This window comes from Botrytis sinoallii (genome assembly GCF_014898435.1).
Source record: "Botrytis sinoallii strain Bc 23 chromosome Unknown BSIN_016, whole genome shotgun sequence".
Taxonomy (NCBI): Eukaryota; Fungi; Ascomycota; class Leotiomycetes; order Helotiales; family Sclerotiniaceae; genus Botrytis; species Botrytis sinoallii.
In genome coordinates, this window is record NW_024066043.1 from 1,199,538 (window position 1) to 1,219,841 (window position 20,304).

The window sequence follows — 20,304 nt, forward strand, 5'->3', positions numbered from 1 at the left end:
ATTCTGCAGTGCAACTTGTTTTGGTTACCGAGTCAGCATCAATAAGGTTAATAGAGTTTATCCTAGGAACGTACTGTTCCTACACATCCATAGGTATGGAAGCCTCCCCTTCACAACTATCCCTCTCTTCGAGATACTTTTCCCGGGGGGAGAGAGTGAGTGAGGTCCCGGTATTCACACTTACCTAGAGGAGTCTGTACGATACTTGATATTATATTTCGGTAAACCGTGGTCTTATTATATATGTCTATTTCCCGATTATATAACCTGTCCTTATCCATATATATAATATGACCAATGTATTCAGAAAACATCCGTTTCATTTCATCTATCTTCATTCGTGCACCTCAGTATATAGGAAGGATAGTAGAAATTTAAGTTTAAGACTGTTGAGTCTGCTCTTCTATTCTTTTCTTTGCACTATCAGTTCCCATCATCTTCTGGTCGGTTTTGGATAGATGGTACAAGTTCACATTATACTAGGTATTCAAAATACATATGTCACTCTAGTTTGCATCAAAAGTGAAATACTATAGCTTGAAAGGGGCAAATTGCGTTTGATCACATCTTATTCGCCGTATAGAACTATCATCGCTATTAGATTCATTGTCATCCACAATTATCTAACATAAGAATACCCAGAGAGAAGAGAATCGGAACACAATGGCTTGCATAAAGTACAGTGAGCGTGACGACATAAGTATCAAGAAGTCAGAGATAATGCTTCTGAAGTAGAAAAAAATTACAGTTCGTTTTTCGTTCCATGTTCCGTCAGTAGCGCAGACAATGCAGAGTAGGAGCTGTGTGTGTAGTCTACAAGTATTGATCTCGTCGGCGTTCGTTTTCTTTTCATATCCATCACCAAACCCATCCTTCATCACCTATCACCAATCCCTTTGTGCCCACCAAACCATCATGAGCAGTTCATGAAATTGCATTGCGTGTGATCGTCACATCCATCTATATTTTTGTCTTGCGCTCTGAACCCCAACCTCTAAATACCCACTTCTCCTACGATCTTCGCAGCCTCCTTGTACGTCCTTAACAACTTCTCGCACTTCTCTCTCTCCTTCTTCACTGCATCATCTTCATAGAGGAGCTCGCCGAATAAGTCTTCACGATACAATTCGCTAACCAGACGGTTTTGAACCACGTCTTTAGAGTGATTGACTAGTAAATGCATAACGGCTTTGGGGACTTGGTCTGCTATTGATTCACGGACAATGTTGAAGTACGATGATATAAGGGCACGAATGAGTTCAGTTTCCATGGCTTCGCGGTCTGTGAGTGCTGGCTCGGCGTTATTTCCCTAAGGTTTGGTGTTAGTTTTGATTCATTATTAGTGGTATAGAATAGAATATGGAACTCACGAAGGGAGAGTCATAATTGTAATCTCTCTGTGCACGTCCGAGTTCGTAATCATCCTCACGAGCTTGTTGGGCCGGTGTCCTTTGAACAGGGCGTTCTTCCTGCCGCCTGATACTTTGTGTGATACTTGGTTCTGCGCTTTGGCTCACGTGTCTGCCAAGGTTTGGATTTCCCATCATTTGCCCTGACGAAGATGCTTGTGGGATACCTGCTCCACCAGGCAAACCACCGTCTTTGCCAAAGAAGTAGTTTAAGAACGAATCACGAGCACCACCAGCTGCTTGGCCGTTGAACCTTGGTGGTGATCCTCCACGAAGTCCGTTCATTGATGATACCATGGCGCTTGTACCATTTTCCCGGATTGCAGGTGACATGCTTCGAGATGTTTTTTGGAGATGTTTTCGGTGTGGTAAGTTTTCGAGCTTCTCTGGAACAGCGTCTTCCCCTTCTTCTGGAGTTTCCCCGCCATTTGTAGCTTCAAGCTCCTTTCGGCGTCTGTGCTCCTTTCTCTCCTTTTCTTCCTGGATCAACCTTCTCCTCTCCTTTTCTTGCTTATTAGAAACAACGTTACTCATTGCTGCAGCTGCGCCAAGGAAATTGGGATGATTTGTGTTGATATATGCCCTTTGAATGGAGATAAGAGACTCCACATATTGAGAAGCTGGGCCAAGACGTTCGCGCAACAGATCAGAGACCACCTCGATAAGCTTGGTCTGGAGTCTGGGGAATCTGGTGAGTTCAGTTGAGCCACAAGTATGGCATATCTTGATCAGCTCTTCGTAAACTAGTTCCACGCATCTTTGACTAGGAACCTCCAATAACTTGATTTGTGGCTTGACTAAAAGATCGAATGCGAGCTCGGGTACGAATAAGCTAGGTCGTGGACCGGTCGAATTTCGGATTGCCGTTCGGATATCTAGGGCTGAAAGATTTGTTGTTGGGTCTATAGTTTCTAATGAATTACCAAATACGGAATTGAAGATATAGTATATTCTGGCTCCTCCGCATAACTCTTTGGTCGAGATCTCCGTTGAGGTACCATCAATGGATGCGATGAAAGAAGATGCGAATCTAGTCATCAATTGCAAAATCAATGCACCTTTATGTTCCTTGCCACTGAAATGCATATCCCCATAACTAGCAAGCTCCTGTTGTGTTTGTCCCATGAGGGTATTCAAACGAGCCTTGATATCAGGTAATCTCTCTCGAATATGCGCCATCAAAGTGGTGTTGAGACTTTTTGCCAGGAATTGGGTTCCGCATCGGTTTGCCATATTCCTATATGCAGGGTGGTGTTTGAAGAAGTCCGCTTCTGACTTCAATGCCTCGGAAAGTGTCTTGTTCCCTTGGATATCTTGTTGTGATCGGTTGACGACACCGATAAATCCCAGCTTAAGGGGGTAGACTCTGCCCGACAGGATATCCATAGCGTTTGTACCATGGTCCATAAGGTCTATTTTTGTAAGAACTCCAATGGTTCTTCGGCCAAGAGGGTCAACATGCCTGGCAAGTTTTAGAGCCTCTGAGTTGACGATATCAACGTTTGCTGGGGATACAGCCAAAATGATACTGTTTGGTTTCGCAATATATTCCGATATCAGATTTCGGGTCTGCTTTTCGATATCTGTGGGTTGATCTCCGATAGGAACCTGCAAACAGTCAAAACCTCACCCTCTTGCTTGCAACATAAAGAATAACAGAAATTACCTTGGTTAAACCTGGCAGATCGACCAAAGTCAAGCTAAGAACGTGGGGCGAGTATATCTTAAGGTTGATGGGTGATCTATTGATCCCCTTGTTGTTTCCAGCTATTCTCGCCGTTTCGTTCTCGATTTCCCTCTTCACATCCTGAAATTCTGTAAATCTCCTGTTTGGGATATGATGAAACTCGGCCCATTCTGGTTGTGTAGCCACACTCGCTGCTGTGTGCGCTTCTGGTGCATCTTCTTCCTCTGAGGGTACATTGATAAGTTGTAGAATGAGGGGTCTACGGGTGACAATCCCACTACCACGAGGAAGGAAATCTCGACCGACGATGTTCTCGAGTACGGATGATTTTCCAGAAGATTGGGAACCAACGACTACCTAGAAATTGATATCAGTGCCAGTTTTCGCAGCATGTTTTAAAGAGTACAGTACAATCTGTGGCAGATCTAAGCTATCATTGCCAATAGTGTTAAAGACAAGATCTTGAAGCTTGTTAACTATCCCGAGCAAATCCTCACCAAGAGCAGCCATCGCGTTGTTGTCGAGGGGTAACCAAGATGTGCCTAGAGGGGAAAGGTGTCGAAGCTAAGTTTTTAAGAAATATCGCGTTCGGTGTCGACGATCACAAGATGGAGAGATGATATCTGAGTCTGGCGCGTGTTGGTAATATCTAAGCCAAGAAGGTATAAGGAGACTCTTTGGTGTATCAAGACCCAATAGCAGGGGATTCCGTAGCTATTTGAGGTTGAAGATAGAATTTATTTACTCTTTCCCGGGTTCACTTCATTCATATAATTTACCAAGGTAATGCATCGAAAAGAATCGGCTACAGTTACGTTTTAGCCACATCCATACAGTGTGGTGTGGCTTGATCGATCGATACGCCACAGGCACGTAATCAATCTAATCATTTCATCTCATTCATTCAATCCAGTTCATCATCATTTGGTACAAATCATCGATCTTCAATCTTTATTAATCTTCAATCATCTCTCCTATCTACGAGTAGGAATTTCACACCCAAACAACCCCTCCATTTCGTCTGATCCTTTCCGACTACACTACTAGGTAGTTATTCACAGTTATTCAAATCCAAAATCTAAACCCAATTTATGAATGAAAATATGAATATTGTTTCATTATCTAGGTGCCTGGTGCTCTCCCTTAATCCAGTGCTAGACAATGTATTAAATATCATAACTTTCCCTTGACGACTAATGCAAGGTCTTTTGTTCAAAAATTCTCTTCCAGTACTTGGGCACCTTTCCATTTTGGACAGGTTAAAAATTTTCTCATGCTTTGCTGTCTTCTTATGAAAGGTCCAGTTAGTCTAGAATCTAGTCGATCCAATGCCATATCACCAGCATCCCCATCTTGTTGGCACTGCGTTCTTTGCTTCTCCACTCCATACATATGCGATAAGGCTTCATAATTCCTGCCTAGGGTTTTCCTCATAGTGGTTGATAAGACAAGTCATGCATACACACACCGTAGAACCATCTTCATAAAAGAATAATGAAGAGTGTTATGTTATCATGGATGCTGATGTGGTGGATCGTACCCAAGCGAGTACGCGAGGTACCCCACGTTTAATAGACAACATCAAAATGACCAATGAGATCAATACGTTGTACATATATCTCTACGCACAATAGAGACTTAACTCCACCTGAACAACACCTGAATTTAGACTCTTCATGTCTATTTGATGTGAATTTGAATTTTTTTCAGTGAAAAAGAGGCTATTCCAAGTACTTTCTACATCCATAGACGTTGGACTGAGATTAAAGGAGCATCTCAGCATAAGCGATCATTCAATCACCGAACTCAAATTCAGACCTTAAAGAGTACCATGAAGGTATCCGCTCCTGGTCGGCTATTGTGAAGATCGCTTTTAAGCTTCTTAGATACATAAATCATTCCTTATCCTACAATTCGTGCAAATGCATTTGTGATACCTTCATGGGCCCATTGCTTATTTAGTCCTCATCCATCTCCAACAGTCTTTCCTCACCCAACTCCCTGATCTTTTCTCCTAAAATCGTCCTATCGTATTTATCTGCTACTTTGCCTGCTGCCTCGATAAATTTACCTGTCCTATCCTTCATTAATTGCACCATCTCCAATGCCCTCATGCCTCTTTCCTCGCCTTCTATACATTCCGCCATCATCATCCTCAAAAGTGTCTTGTCAATTTCGACATCCATGGTTAACAACTCTTCTCGTTCTGCCCTTGTGCTTGCAGTAGATTTGACAAGATCTGACTTTAATATTGAAAGAATACTCTTGAGAGCGAATTCTCCTTCTAATTTCTTCATTTCATCTGCACCCATCTCATCGTCGTCATCATCCCCATTATCAGGCTTTGACTGTGAGGAAATGGGTATCTGGAAATCAAACTCGGAAAGTAGCGGACGAGGGAAGTAAGGATATTTGTCATCACCTTTCAAGATAATGCAATGGAATTTGTTGTCTGACACCGCCACGGGGAAATATGTCTCTGTCTTACGCCCACTTGCGAGACGAGAAAGAAGTTTTGTATCAAGGAGAGGAACCCAGCTTGCCTGTGATGGCTCACGCCAGTGGACAAGAGTTAGTAGTGTTCCGGTAGAGTCATATATACACGGATCCTGAAGATTTGAGTCAGTTAAGTGAATACAATTATCTTAATTCAGAATGTGCGCTTACCCCGTTGTCTGAGAAGAAAACACTTTTGACTGTCTCGCCATCTGGCAAGGCTACGACATCTTCGTTTTGGCAAATTTCATCTCTTTTAATGTTTTGTATGGTATACAGTAGTTTGGTATTACCATCCGCACCTACGGGACCATTCCCCAAGGTAAGAACATAGTCCCTCCAACTCGCGCAGGTAACCATAGGACTACTCTTTTGTCTATATACTCTGAACGGTATTCCGAAAAGTGTGTATATGCGTACGTAATTTTTGGTGGTAGTGACTGTGACAAAAGAATCGCTAAGTGCAATGGCACTCACTTCCTCACCTTTAGGAAGCTCTGTTTGCCATTCCACACGATTTGTACCACTAGTCCAGGATTCATGAGGGCGATATAATACCGTTGCTGGATGACCATTACCGGAAGGACAAGAGTAAAGGGAGCCATTCTCGTTCAGGCAGGCTTTATCATACAGTAAATGATCCGTAAAGCGAAAATCGCGGTAGGTTTCGCGATCGTAGAATTCTGCGCTTATTTGATGATAATCACCCTGATCAATCGTCCAGATAAACCCAATAAGATTGAGACATAGATACTTTCGGTCTCCTCGCCAGGGAGTACTACCAGGTTGAAATGACTCGTGATACTGTGGCTCCCATGATTGTGCATGCCTTTTATTCCTAGAGACCCCGTAAGAATCGACATCGTCTGCGGGTCTCTTGCCATTACCATTCAACCCGAGTGCGTAGCCAGCGCCATCGTCATCGATAACAAAGTCATCTTCATCCCCCATTATGTCAGATCCAAGGATATCATCCAAACTGTCGGGGGAGCCACGCCGGACGCCTCGAAGGGGCATATCTTTTGTGCCATTTATGTTTGGTCGCCGTGCATTACTTGATATTTCTGACAAGGGATCATGTACAAAAGGGGCTGGTTGGCGTCCTAGTTTGACTAGATGAGCATGCTCACTGGGTACAAAATCTTGAAATATATAGACTTCTCCATCCGAGTTCGTGAATGAAAGCAAGTTATCTGTGGGATGCCAGGCTAAATCCATAACATTTGCATGGTCATAAGTAGCGATGATCTTTTGTGTTTTGGTCTCCCAAAGTAATATTTTTTTATCTTTTCCAGCCGATGCAAGCATTGCTCCGTTTGGCGACCAAGCCAATGCTGTGATATCTCCGGTATGACCATCTGCGAAGATACGCTGTTTCTCCCAGTCACTCTTGGACATGACTTGAATATCTCTTGTCGCAGTCGGTGCAGCGAATGCTCTGCCATCTGGATGCCATGCGACTTTTGAACTAGCCTCATCATCCGTCTCAACGGCCCTAATAATTCCATCGATTGTCCTCACGAGTTCAGGATCCTCGTTTAACAATGAATAAACGTATATCATACCGTCCGTACATGATAGAGTTATAAATTTATTGCTTGGATCGAAGGATACGTGCTTCACAGGCTTCTGCTGATCTCTGAGGTACATTGTATGGTTTACATCGTTTGTATTCACGATTTTGACGGTCAGTTCGTCACTGGCAACAGCACACCATTTCCCGTTCGGTGATATCGCAATGTCTCGGACTGGCAACGAACAGCGCATAAGGAATTTGTCGAACGACATCGAATCGAGGGAATATTTGCTAACAGTTCCATCTTCAGAGCCTGCGATGAAGAATTCATTCTTGAAGCAAAATTAGCATGCCATTCTTCACAGATTTTTGGAGCCCTACTGTTGAATCAACTGCCATGTTCTGCTCTTGACAGTCATCAATATTTGTAGGTTCTCCATCAGACCCGGTCTTGTATACTCTAATTGTGTTATTGGAACCAATTGTAACCAGTTTTGTTCCATTTGGGGTATACGAAAGATAAGTTGGCCCAGAAGTATGAGCCGGCCTGGGCCGTAGGTTAATCTGGGTTGTGGAAGCCATCTTAATTGAGATGTCGTAGGCAGGATAGTTTTCAGAACATTTGTTATGGATCAAAATGGACCGCTATGAAGTTGTGAATGCTGAATAGATTACGCGACTTGGATAAGGCAATCGCGTGTCGGCGTAAATTCCACTTTACGCGTCGCTACCCCTGTAATTTAGGTATGATATGATTGAATTTCGAATGCCCAGGGTGATAATGAACCCCCACTATATTTGCTGTGTCATTATAGGCATATAATTAACATACAAACTGCTCCTTCATTACATTTAATATCAATCATGTCTCGTTCAACTGATCCAGGCCATTTTTTCCAGACTGACGCATCTGAATCTACACGAGCACGTAGAGCTGCAAAGTCGGGCAACAAGAATGGAAACCCTATTGTTTTACAATCAAAGATTCTGAGCTTGATTCCAGACCCATTTTCCCCCCAATGTATTTATATCGCGGAAAGTGCTGGTTGCGTACGGAAGGTCAATACTGAAGTAGGTACGATATTATCTAGGGTTATGCCATATTTCTAAGTATTATCTAACCTCGCCATTAGACTAGAGACACAAAAATAGTTTATCGAGGTCCAACTGCGCCAGTTACTTCAGTAGCCATCGGCGGCCATGGTGGTAATACAGTTTTCGCGGGATGTTGGGACAAACAAATTTGGAGTTGGGATAGGGAAAGCAAAGAGCTGGGCAAGAAATTCAAGGGCCATTCAGACTTTGTCAAAGCAATCATCTGCGTGAACATCGAGGGAACGGATGTAAGCTTCTTCGCCTTGGTTGAGGTTAGATGTGCGTACTGACTCCTTTTCAAGTGCTTAATATCTGGTGGTGCTGATGCCAAAATCATGGTATGGAACACCGCCACTGGTGAACGATTGCATACCCTGCGAGATAAGAGTGAATCCATGATGGCAGTACAAGACCTCGCTCTGGACCCCGAAGATTCTACAAGCACCGCCATTGTTCTCGTTTCTTCAAGTAGTGATCCCCATATTCGAAGATGGCGCATTAGCCTGTCATCTGCATCTCAAATAATTGACACTACCGAAGACATTCCGGCACAGAGCAAGCCTACTAGAGATACGATCCTTGAGCACGAAACAAGCGTCTACCAGGTCATATTTGCTGGCGATGACGAAGAGACGGATTTGTGGACTGCAAGTGCCGATGGTACAGCTAAATGCTTATCAAGAGCGAAGAATTGGAGCACAGAAGAAACGTACGAGCATGGAGACTATGTTCGTGCTGTAGCTGTCACCGATACGTGGGTCGTGACTGCAGGTAGAGACGAGGATGTGAAAATCTGGGACAAGGCAACTGGGAAATTATGGCATATTTATGATGGTCATTATGAGGAAGTTACGGGCCTGGTGGTTCTGAAGGGCGAAAAGCAAGCTATTAGTACCAGTATCGATGGTACCGTAAGAATTTGGGGACTCACTAAAGGGGAGCTCGAAAAGGCACGTCTCGAGCGCGAAGAGAATGCTAAAGGAGTCGTGAAGGAGGAGAAAGTCGAGCCTAAAAAGGGCCTAATGACTGCAGAGGAAGAAGCAGAGTTAGCAGAGCTATTAGACTCGGACGAGGACTAAAGACGATTGAACGACTAGGTCCAATTTATCTAGTTAGTCGCTTGTTTAAAAAAAATCTCCGACTATATGCTAAATATTCCGGATAGCCAAGATCGGATGTTTCAAGTCTGAAATCTCAGGCTATGTAATTTTTACTTTGGTGATAAAAAGTTTATTCGGCAAGCTTGATAGCTAATTCTGTGTACTTTGATCCATATTGGTCAGCGGGTGTATTGTTCCTCTGCCACAATTGCAGTATCATCGGTTGGCCATTATCATCGACTCTTTTCCTGGCATCGGGAAACAGCAGATGCAATGTTTTTTGCTATCTGATGTGAAATAAACCATTTTGATATATCCAAAACTTCACGCGATTACATGACCATAGGGCTACACTTCCCCGTTAACTATCTCGTATCAACTTTACAATATTTCCTTTTTCACACTCCCCTGCGTCATGATGTGCAAGCAAGCTGTAAAACATGTGAGCTACTGATGTACTCCGGATTTCGAATCCTTGCCCCTAGTCTCATTATTTAAATCGATAAATAGTGTGAGACTGGACTCTTCCTCATTCAGTCAGTCAATTGTAGCATTACTGGGGAGAACCTTCCCGCAATAGAGCCAAGAAACACTCGGTGTGCGATTAGTGTTCTTTGTCCTTGTATTATGATAACTTAGACCTTCACGCACGACCGAAAGTACCTCAGCAGAGTGAGTTAGTGAGGTACCTGCCTAATCGGTAGCTTCTTGCTGTCTGCCCTCTTGACTTTGCGTGCACTTGTGTGTACACCTGATGTGAAGCTCAAATTGGATTGGAAGGTTGAAAGAGTAATTTGTTAGAAACGTGACAGAAGATTGCAGATTGTATCAGTCAACAGGCAGTGAAAGTATTGTCCATCTACATCACAAGCAAGCACAGCCGACGAAGATTTCGTGCGTGTACTCCGTAATATCCCACCAATACGGTCCGTTCCAGCTAGATTTGGTTCCGTGCCGATCCAATCTATTAGCGCACGGAGTATAAGAAGCGATCGACCAATAATTAATGATTGGCCAATGATCGTTCAAAATTTCAGACTTTCAAACCTTAATCTACATCCTGGTGGAGGTCAGTCGAGACTCAACTGGTACCAAAATGGAATCAAGATGGCCTCAAAGAGTCAAGATGTATCTCCTCGGTATCACTTACGCCATTTAAACGCCGGGCCCCTTACATTCTGGGTAGCGTGTGATTCCGTCCTCGGATGGTGGCAGTGGTAAGAGGTCTAGTGGCCTCCACAATCTCCAAATTCCAATTTATCACAGACTTTCACACCATTTTTTTTTACCTGTTTAGCTATCTCATTTCCTACCGTTGACTGTAAAAATTATATACTTCTCTTGTTCATTTGTGTCCATAAACTATTTTGTACTTTGAGTTTCCTGAATGGATGTGTGGCAAACATTATCAACGAAGGAGACCAAGACTCAAAATTCGATCTCCAAAATGACACCAATAACCTCGGACGAGAACCTGAGTGTTGGAAAGCTGGTTGCATTAGAAGGAAACATAAATACCATCACAGCACAACTACGACTTCTTCCACACTCGCATATGATTCTCATCGTTGCGCCTCTCGATCATTATTTAAGTGAAGATCACAAACAAGAACCATTTGAAGCTCGAGCATTTGTCCGCGATGTTTATATCGCTCTCGCACAACGAAACGAAGAAGCGAGGTCATTTCTACAATCATCACCTCAATCAAAATTGGCATTTTTGAACGGTGGTAGTGTTAGTGCTCGAGCAATATGCGTTGCTAGAATATCCCAAAGGCTCACGTATGGAAACTTCGCAGAAGCAGAGACTATCTTTCATGATATTGTCAAGGATGGAGTAGCAGGTCTTTTTAGAAATGCCAAATCTTCCAATCCTGTTCCTGATCCAGGAACGGCAAAAACAGCAGTGAGAACTCGCGCGAAGTTACCGAAGATGTTGGATTTAAGAAGTACGAGAAGCGCAGCGACATTACGCGCAAAAGACCTGCAAGGGCACGAAAACAATATTGATGGGAAAGGGATACATGGAGCCAATCGTTTGAGAAGTAGGGATGATAGTGGCCTTCAAGTTATACATATTTCTGGAGAGTCTAGAACAATTACACCAGAACCATCATCGTGGAAATTCCAAAATGGCGATGATATCCGGACGACAATCCTTTCGATACCTCCTGAGCCCATGTTAAGTCAACCCACTAGAGAAGGCAGTCGACTTAGCCAGTACAGTGGCACATTCGGCCCTCAACCTCCGACGAGCTCGAAGCCATCTTTTCCAGTGCCGAGAAGTAGATATTCAACGCAACAAAATACGGACATTGACGAGGATGAGGATTACTTTGAATACATCTCGCAAGACGAAGAGACCTCATTTTCTATACCCAACGTTGTCTATGGTGAAGCATGTGTTGTGGATATGCAATCTGCTTTGCCAACACCTTCCACACCTATGGGATGGACGAAGTTAGTAGGGGACCTGTTGGTGGATGATAGCTCGAAAGATCTGAGGAAATTTAAACGTGCAGCATCAGCAAATGATCTTAGGAATACCTTAAACATATCGAGGAAAAGTTCCATTAGAGATTCAACTTTTGAGCAGTTGCCCAAAACAGCATTTGTAAAGGCCTCCAGGACTATGATCAGGAGCCCTTCGATTGCAAGCACTCCTATGTCAGACAATTCGATGTGCTCAAGCTCAAGAAGTATACCCAGGATAACTAAGGGCAGTGATTATGAGGTTAAGGAGGATTTCAGTTCAAATGAGCCGGTATTCGATATCGTTGAGGATGTAGTGATTCATTTCACGGATAACTCGCCAAGAGAGATCATGCGATCGATATCAGAGTATAGAAGCGGCAATTTCCCAATACCTCCACCGAATTTACCGCGACCTTTACCCACGCCTCCCAGTACAGCAAACATGGCTGATGAAGCTTTGAATTCAAGACAGTTCGCAAATCAAGAGAGGGTTAAAAGTCACTGGGACTATCAACAGCATGTCGAATTCGATCCATTCTTTCTAAGCGAGTCGCCTGTTCACGAAGAGATGGAGCAACATAGGGCGTCAGAAAACGTCAATGTTGTGACCAATGAACCTTTACCAACGCCCGCATCAGCTACGTTTCCTATCCACGAAGACAAAGTTGATAAGTTCTACGAATTTTCGGGCGCCTATACCAATAAGTCAATGGACATCCAAAATGAATTCCGTTCCTTTTTAAATTTTCACTTCCCAAATGAGGCCGCAGCACTTAGCAAACATCAAAATTCGTTAATGTCTGGATTGGGTCCATTCTTAAAAGATATGTTTAGTAATGGCAATTCGACATGTTACGAGGGGCCTGCTGTTGATCAGATTCTTGCGGTTGGGTGCGAGAAGGGAATAAGTAATGTTTTCTGTGCTCAACTTCTTGGACAAGTTGAACACATTGGTGTCAAAAAAAGTGGCGAGAGCCGAAGTGGTAGAATTGATCTCAGGTATTTTGACTTCCATCTTTGTGCCTTCTCACGAACTAACAAAAGGTAGGTTTCTAATCGCAAGCGCCATGCAAACGTTCATGTCTCAACCACTTCCTGCGCGCAAAGGTTTAGATCCCATGAACGATCCCAGATTGCTTGCCGATCTGATAGTTCCCCATCTCGAACTGTATCTAGCTACGAACTCGCTAGTTCGATTTCTTGTTCTTAGTTTTCCATTTGATCAAATCGCAACCGTAATTGCTCTTCGCAGCCTCCTAGGTTCAGATCTCGTCAGGGTAGCTGGGGTTTTGGATACGCTTTCGTCCGATCCTCCTTCCTTCGCCAAACCCCCTCTTTCCCAATTTCATTCTTCGCATCGTTCATACGATTTCGCTATCTCTACGGCTCATAGACTTCCCGAGATTTCAGACCGCAATGTCCTTAAATCTTCTCTCGGCGCCTCCGAAGAAGCAGATGTAGAAATACTAAATTGCCCTCCATCCTCATACTCACTGTTCTTCAAAGCAGACTATCATCTTCCTTCCACCGCCTCCTCCCTGGAGATAGAAAACTTCCTATACCTCATCCGCAAAAATATTGTTGAGAGATTATCCTGGTACAGTGTCGAACCAGACCTCCTCCAACTTTCACCAACACCCAGTTCTACTATCCTTACGCAAGACGCATCAACATGCACCAACGAAGAACTACCACGTGCAGATTCCAGCACACACATGCCCACACTAATCTTCCCCAAAGATTCTTATCGTACATCTTCCCTCTACGATTCCCCCAGTGACTCAGAAATCGAACTTCCACGTCCGCCGACCAGATTGTCTCCCTCATCTCCATGCCCAAACAGCAATCGGTCAACTGCAAGAATACCATCGCTTATCGCAGCAGATTCGAGTTCTAGCGGAAATAGCGGTAGTGGTTCGACGATCCGCCACATCCCTATCGCAATTGAGCGTCAATCCGCACTGTTCTCTCATCCCCATTCCCCTCTCCCGAATCTTTCTCCCTCAAACTCGGAGCTCTTCCCTCAACCTCAATCCATCACCCTAAACCAAATCCAAGAACCGCAACAGCGTCATCACCAACAACAAGCAGGAGGAGAAGAAGAAGAAGAAGAATTCGCATACGCCCTCCCCAAAACCTCCCCCTACACCACCGCCAGCAGCCCATCCTCTTCCCCCCACCTCTCGCTCACCGACTCCCAACTCGACTACACGTACGAAGAAGACAGCGACGACGATGCCTACGATCGTATGGTCATGGGCTGTTATTCGCCCGTCAGCGCCAGGAGACGGAGCATGTTTTCTAATAATCATAATAATACTAATGTTAATGCTCCATTTGAAGGCAGGAATGCGAGGGAAAGAGATGAGCTCGAGATGAGGGGGTTGGTTCACAAGGGGAATAGTCGAAAGGCGCTGAAGTGGTTGGGTTTGGCTTGATTTGTCCTATCTTCTTTGCTACATATTGTTTTGGGGTCTAGATGACTTTTTTTTTTCGAATTCTCATGTATCATATTGTATAATACTTTATATTTGGACATTCGAATTAATGTTTATATCAAGTCTGTAGGAAAGGAAGATGCGTTAATGCTATATCTTATTGTGCATTACTATTATCATCATCACTATTATCATCATTATCAAGGGAGCAGAGCATGTATTTAGATTCATACATCATCAAATATCAAGACATCACAAATGAGCAGATTAGAAGATGAAGAATGTTGTAAAGTAATATTTGATTGATTATTATCCTCTACACTGCAGTTATACTACAAGAGGTTTTCCCCTGCTCAAATGCCAAATGCCGAATGCCCTCCGAATAGTAAAAGAAAAAAAGCCAGTAATAGCTCCCCGTCCATCCCAACCATCTCATAACTCATTTCTTTCATTATCTGGCACCTTCCTCCTATCCTTTGTGTCAATAGCAACAATTTGTTTGATCTCCTTGATACATCATTGTCACATCATTCGCGACTAGCATCGTACAGGTTAAAATACAGAGGAGATTTAAGCACCCTCATCGTCATCGATGCGGATGGCACCCTCGCTGGACAAACCATGGCTCCACCATCCCTCAACGGAAGTAGAAGAACTGCCGTCATGGGCGAACAAGAGCCAGAGACCAAAGACAGGCTTGGCCAAGACATCAAGGACAGCATAAGCAATGATCTCGGCATCAACCGACCAAGTGCGGGATCCATCACCAATACCCCAGACGATTGGGTAAAGGGTCCAGATGATCAAAGTGTAACCTGCAATAGCAGCGAAAAGCTTCGAGGTCTTAGCATCCTTGCTTGAAACGGCACGACGGCCAGGAATGACAAGTTGATAGATGATGACCAAGAAGGCAACGCATCCCATAGCATACCATCCCCACTTGGCAGCTCCATCATTGTGATAGGCAGCAAAGAGACCAGTCAAAACCATGACGAGATCAGCAACGATGGTAACCAAGATGTTAGCACCATTGAGACCAGCAAGGAATGAGAGATCGAGGAGAAGGAGAGGAGTAGTCACACTCCAATCAACATAACGAGCCCAGAAAACTTGTCTATAGACGTGCTCAACAGTATCTGGGGTGTGCTTGTGGACTTCTCGGAGAACAATGTGTGTAAGAGCGTTTCCATCACCAATTGCCATTGCATAGTATGAGAGGGTGGCGAAAAGAGTGATGAATGCAGTCAGAACATGGAAGAGGCGTTTTTGCTACAACACGATAGGTTAGCATATGATCGGTTGATTGTTAGAATCTGCGAGACACTTACAACTGGTACTCTCCAAGCCAAGTAGAAAAAGGTAAGAGTTGAGAGGAACATGATCACAAAGACAACCTGATAAGTGTTACAAATTAGCCAACAATGTTGCATGTATCGAAATCATTTGATAACTTACCCATAATGTTGTCTGACCTGATTGACCAGCAACTTCATAAGTTGGAACATTAGGAACGACTGTTGGGATTGGGGCGACCGAGGGAGTAGCAGTCGCCGTACTTGTTGGAACTGGGAGAAGAGAAGTGGTTTTCTTCACAATGTCCATCTCAAGGACTTGCATTGGATCAATCATGATGATTGAAGATTGACGGGATCCTTGAATCTCTCGTATGTATGTATGAATGGATGTATTGAACTCGGAGAGTTAAATGTATTGTGTGTTGTTGATTGAGGGTAAGAGATGAAGAGATGCAGAGTGCAGAGATGCAGACGATTCGAATCCTTTTAAGAAGTTGAAGAAGAGATCGAATGACGAAGCTTGGAAGGAAAGAGGAGTAAGTCGGTACTAGGTAGGTGGTAAATAGCAAGCTCTAGTTAGCTACCTAGCAAGCGAACTAAAATATACCCAATCGAGCCAATTCAGGTTTGAGCATTGATTGTTGTGGTTCGGTGGTGCTTTGTGATTGGTGGGTGAGGGGTGAGGGGTGAAGAAGGAGGAGGGAGGATATCGGAAAGTACGATGCAGAATCCAGATTCACTTCACGCTCTACATCTACCAGAGCATCTCATCCAATTCCTTCAAATCAGGGAAAGAGCGGAACGAGAAGCTACTTGGTATCTAGCCACTAGGTACCTAGGTAGGCAGTCAATTTATCCGCGGGTCAAAAGCAGCAACCAATATATGCATACGAGTATGTGTGTGTGCATACCTCCATACCTAGTAGGTATATTAAACAGGAATAGGAAGGAATAGGAATATTCGACTTAGGGAGGTAGCTAGGACGCAGGTAGCTACAAGAGATGCCATCAGAAGATATGTGCAGGATTCTGTATTTACCTATTACCTACCTATCTTTCAGCCCCTACCTACCCAACCGTTTCATCTCAGCCACTCACATGAAATGTAGAATGGGATCTCCGCATTCCTTTTGCCTCTCTGCTGCATCGTTTGATACATCTTCCACTCAGACATTCTAATTGATAATGGAAATGTTCCAAAGATACCTTGGTCGGTGGCTCAGATGGAATAGCCAGATCGAGAGCTTGCCGCTTCAAACCGCCCTTTTTCTCTGGGGTACGATATCCGATGGTAGGAAAACAAACAAGGATGGTGATGACGTATTGATGTCATCGAATCATCGGAACATGGGAAATGAGGAGGGAGGAGCGAATGCTGAAAGGTCTTTGTTTGTTTGATTGGCTCATGGAGCTTGCTAAGTGTTGAGGTCAAAGCTCCTCTGGGAAAACTTTGAGACATCCATGGATTGATCGGTTGTGAGTAGTGAATGGAGTGAAGTGAAGTGAAGTGAGGTGAAGGTGAGGTTTGAATATACCTAGGGTTATTTATTTGTGTTATTGCATTATATGAAATAAATGTGATTAGATGGGAGTAGTAGCAATATATATATATATAATAAATACGTATATATGTATAGCCATTCTCACAGATGAGATGAAAAGGTACCATAAGTTGATCATATTGATAGCAATTCGCAAAGATTTAATTTGTTTCCAGCTAGCCACCTAGGACTATCTAGGTAACATTTCTTTCTACGGAGTATGTGATACCTAATTTCATGACATACATATGCTGATTACATAATACATTACACAAGGATCAGCTCATCAGCCTTTCCTTTCCCCAGAGTCATATCTCACATCTCTCACATCTGTCACATCTCTCACTTCTCACACTTCTCTCACTTCTCTCACATCTCTCACATCTCTCACACTTCTTTCACACTTCTTTCACACTTCACTCCATTCCCTCCCCCACTCTTACCAAATTGACCATGGCAAATCGAACTTTCCCATGGAAGATCGGGAGGGTCTTACTAACTTCCCTTCGCCTACAACCGCATGAGACGATGAGTGCGGAGTATTCTTGCTTATATCACCTGACTGGGCATCTTTTATCTTCCGACCAACTTTTATTGATTGATTTCTTTATTTACATCGTATATCGTAAATGTCAAATCGTTGATTTCCAATTAGCTAGATAGGCCGTAGCCAGTTTTATACACGCGGCCGGAGTACTAGCTCCGATCATAACTTGGTCTTTTTGTTTCAGAACGGATATACCCGGTCCAACATCTCATCATCCATCAATACTAAATGCTTTGCGCGGTAAATATATCAAAAGAATAAGCTGCAACTCTTGACTTGGATCATTCCTACCTCCAAATTCTCTCTTTGCAACAACTGCATCGGATGTACACTGATCTGGTACACAATCGTTCGAATGAAGCAATTGAAGTATCAAGTATATCAAAATATGTCTGGTTCGGTTGCACATCATTTCTTTTTTAATTTGCTTTCCGCAAGCCATGATTCGACGTTGAACAACCAGTCCTCTTTGTGGAGGATTGACTGGGCGTGGGTTTGAGTGACTAATTGTATGGTGTAAGGTGAGCTGAAGTTATACTTGTTGCTACCATTTATTGGTGCTGTTCTTCTATCGACATGCTCAGATTTGTGCTGGCTGGCAGCTCACCGTCCTCGGAGTAAGGACGCTCAACTCTGAATGACCAATATCAACATTTCGAATCCAATTTTGACATTCGAGGAATCAACCGAACCAAAAGTCATCAAACTTCATGCTTTCACATTCGATTGTATCAATTTCAAGTTGAAATTTACTTCGGGACTATCCACACCGTATCAGTATATGCATGTGTGGCATGTTACAAGGCTTGGGAGTACATGAGGTTGTTACAGCACATGATCAATGATCTTGCAATGCAATGCTTCCTAATCCTTCCTAATGCAACGCACGAATGTCTATTCGCATACATATATCACATAAATTTATCAAAATGTTCTTGCATAAAAATTCATTTCGATTGCGCCTGAGGAGGCGATCACAAAGCGGCAATGTTCTCTATAATGGCACACACTGCCCGTCTCTACCTCTCCTCATGTCCACCTACTATAACATTCTAGGTGAACTCTAGAGTCTTCAGTTCTATGATATTTGAATCTTCCGGGCATTGAGATCGCAACACTAGAATAACTTTTCTTCTTGGTACGCCATTGCTTCAGTACCATAGGTAAGTGACCTTTCAATCAAAAATTAGGATTATAGTCCTTTGAATCTATAAAGATCCTAATGTCAGAGATCTTTGAATCAGTTGATGCCTTAAGAAGAACGATGTAGGCGTATACCAATTTGATTACCTGAACTTCTCATACGCAAAGAAGATCGACTTTACCAAGCAAGATGTCTCGAACGCTTCCCCCAGTTGCAATAATCTAGATATAATCAACATCTATGAACTAAGCCCATAGAACAACAATGGTAAAGGCCCTCGAATAGAACCAGCCTGGGCATTACTCACCCCACAAGAATTCTACATCAATATGCCAAATCCCTAGGCATAAGAGGATCCAGATCTCGAACAACAAATTGCTCACGAGGTAGATAGATGTGAACGCCTCAAACTTCGTCCACATCCAATAATTTTCTTATACAAATGATACTTAAGTGCCAGCAAACTAGTAACGGGTATTTTCAAACGATACAAAACTACACATCAACAAAAGTTAATCCAGGTCAGTTAATCCAGGCCATATGAAAAATCTGAACTTCTTCTCCGTAGCGCTAAGTACTTGATGATTCTACAAAACAATCTTTACATGGAACACTCGAGGTATTATCCATCTTAGCTCATTTGGGCATAACTCACAACGATATGACTCCCCAAAAACCATGTTCGGAGAAACTGGTGCATCCAATTATAATCGATCTTGATGACTGGCAAAAGGATTGGAGAGTCTTTTTTAAAAGTCAAAACAAATGATGGAACGATCCGGCTGTGATGATTGCGAGCGAAAAGAATAATCTGGATGCCTAGAGGGAATTGCAAACTTGACTGATGGGGAAGTCACCCAAGGAGTTTCTGTAAAAAAGGGTGTAGATGAATGGAAAGAGTGAATCGATCTGAGTCGGATCGATAGAAGATGATACAGGCTCCCTTTGCGTGGAGTATTAGGGGTGAGTGGATAGAGATATGTTTATGGCTCTTTACTTACTCTTTGAACTTTTGAGAAATTGTTGGGTTGAGAAGAATACAGATGACGTAGCATCGACAATGGTAGGTTCTAAATGTCAATATTGTATTCGGTCTATAGAGTTAGCTATGTATAGGGAATAGCAGCCCGTTATAGAAGGGCTACTAGAAAGTATAAGGGTACTAGAAAGAGCTAGATAGCTAGTCTCTTTTAAATTCGTTTAGGGCTTTAATATAGTAGTTATTCAATTGAAGTTATTCGCTACCTATGTTTATGTGGAAATATAGAGGGTTGGCAAGATCGGTGTGAGAAGTTATTATTGTTTTTGTGTAGGTAGAAAATACTTGCCGAATGATGGATTATGAATGATGGATGGGCTCTGAATAATAAGTGTTTGAGATAATAGGGTAGGTATGGAGATTTCTTCTTTTGGTGTAGGGAGATGTATTCGTTTGATAGGTATTCGAATGTATCTATAATCTTATGATTGGATGGAGGTAGGTACTTTGAGATTTGAGATTTGAGATTTGAGATTTGAGATTTGATGCTTTAGGAGATGTGAATTTTACATTCTTTTTTAG

At 43.0% G+C, this 20,304-nt stretch overlaps 5 protein-coding genes across 5 annotated transcripts; 2 read left to right on the top strand and 3 right to left on the bottom strand.

Annotated features, from left to right (window-relative positions):
- Positions 1-994: 994 nt before the first annotated feature.
- On the bottom strand, positions 995-3,606 carry EAF02_008713 (uncharacterized protein; the record flags this gene model as incomplete). Its single annotated transcript, XM_038904761.1, has 4 exons — positions 995-1,309; positions 1,371-3,017; positions 3,076-3,453; positions 3,508-3,606. 4 exons carry the CDS (start codon positions 3,604-3,606, stop codon positions 995-997), a joined length of 2,439 nt encoding a protein of 812 aa, XP_038755818.1.
- A 1,193-nt stretch (positions 3,607-4,799) lies between these two features.
- On the bottom strand, positions 4,800-7,775 carry EAF02_008714 (uncharacterized protein). The gene is made up of 3 exons (XM_038904762.1): positions 7,490-7,775; positions 5,764-7,440; positions 4,800-5,705 (listed from the first exon to the last, which is right to left on the bottom strand). Exons 1-3 carry the CDS (start codon positions 7,688-7,690, stop codon positions 5,055-5,057), a joined length of 2,529 nt encoding a protein of 842 aa, XP_038755819.1. The 5' UTR covers positions 7,691-7,775; the 3' UTR covers positions 4,800-5,054.
- A 197-nt stretch (positions 7,776-7,972) lies between these two features.
- On the top strand, positions 7,973-9,896 carry EAF02_008715 (uncharacterized protein; the record flags this gene model as incomplete). The annotated part of the gene is made up of 3 exons (XM_038904763.1): positions 7,973-8,179; positions 8,242-8,451; positions 8,506-9,896. 3 exons carry the CDS (start codon positions 7,973-7,975, stop codon positions 9,280-9,282), a joined length of 1,194 nt encoding a protein of 397 aa, XP_038755820.1. The 3' UTR covers positions 9,283-9,896.
- A 646-nt stretch (positions 9,897-10,542) lies between these two features.
- On the top strand, positions 10,543-14,522 carry EAF02_008716 (uncharacterized protein). The gene is made up of 2 exons (XM_038904764.1): positions 10,543-12,777; positions 12,827-14,522. The coding sequence occupies exons 1-2, from the start codon at positions 10,691-10,693 to the stop codon at positions 14,214-14,216; spliced, it is 3,477 nt and encodes a 1,158-aa protein (XP_038755821.1). The 5' UTR covers positions 10,543-10,690; the 3' UTR covers positions 14,217-14,522.
- A 264-nt stretch (positions 14,523-14,786) lies between these two features.
- EAF02_008717 (uncharacterized protein) lies at positions 14,787-15,845 on the bottom strand (the record flags this gene model as incomplete). Its single annotated transcript, XM_038904765.1, has 3 exons — positions 14,787-15,485; positions 15,545-15,610; positions 15,672-15,845. 3 exons carry the CDS (start codon positions 15,843-15,845, stop codon positions 14,787-14,789), a joined length of 939 nt encoding a protein of 312 aa, XP_038755822.1.
- Positions 15,846-20,304: the final 4,459 nt, after the last annotated feature.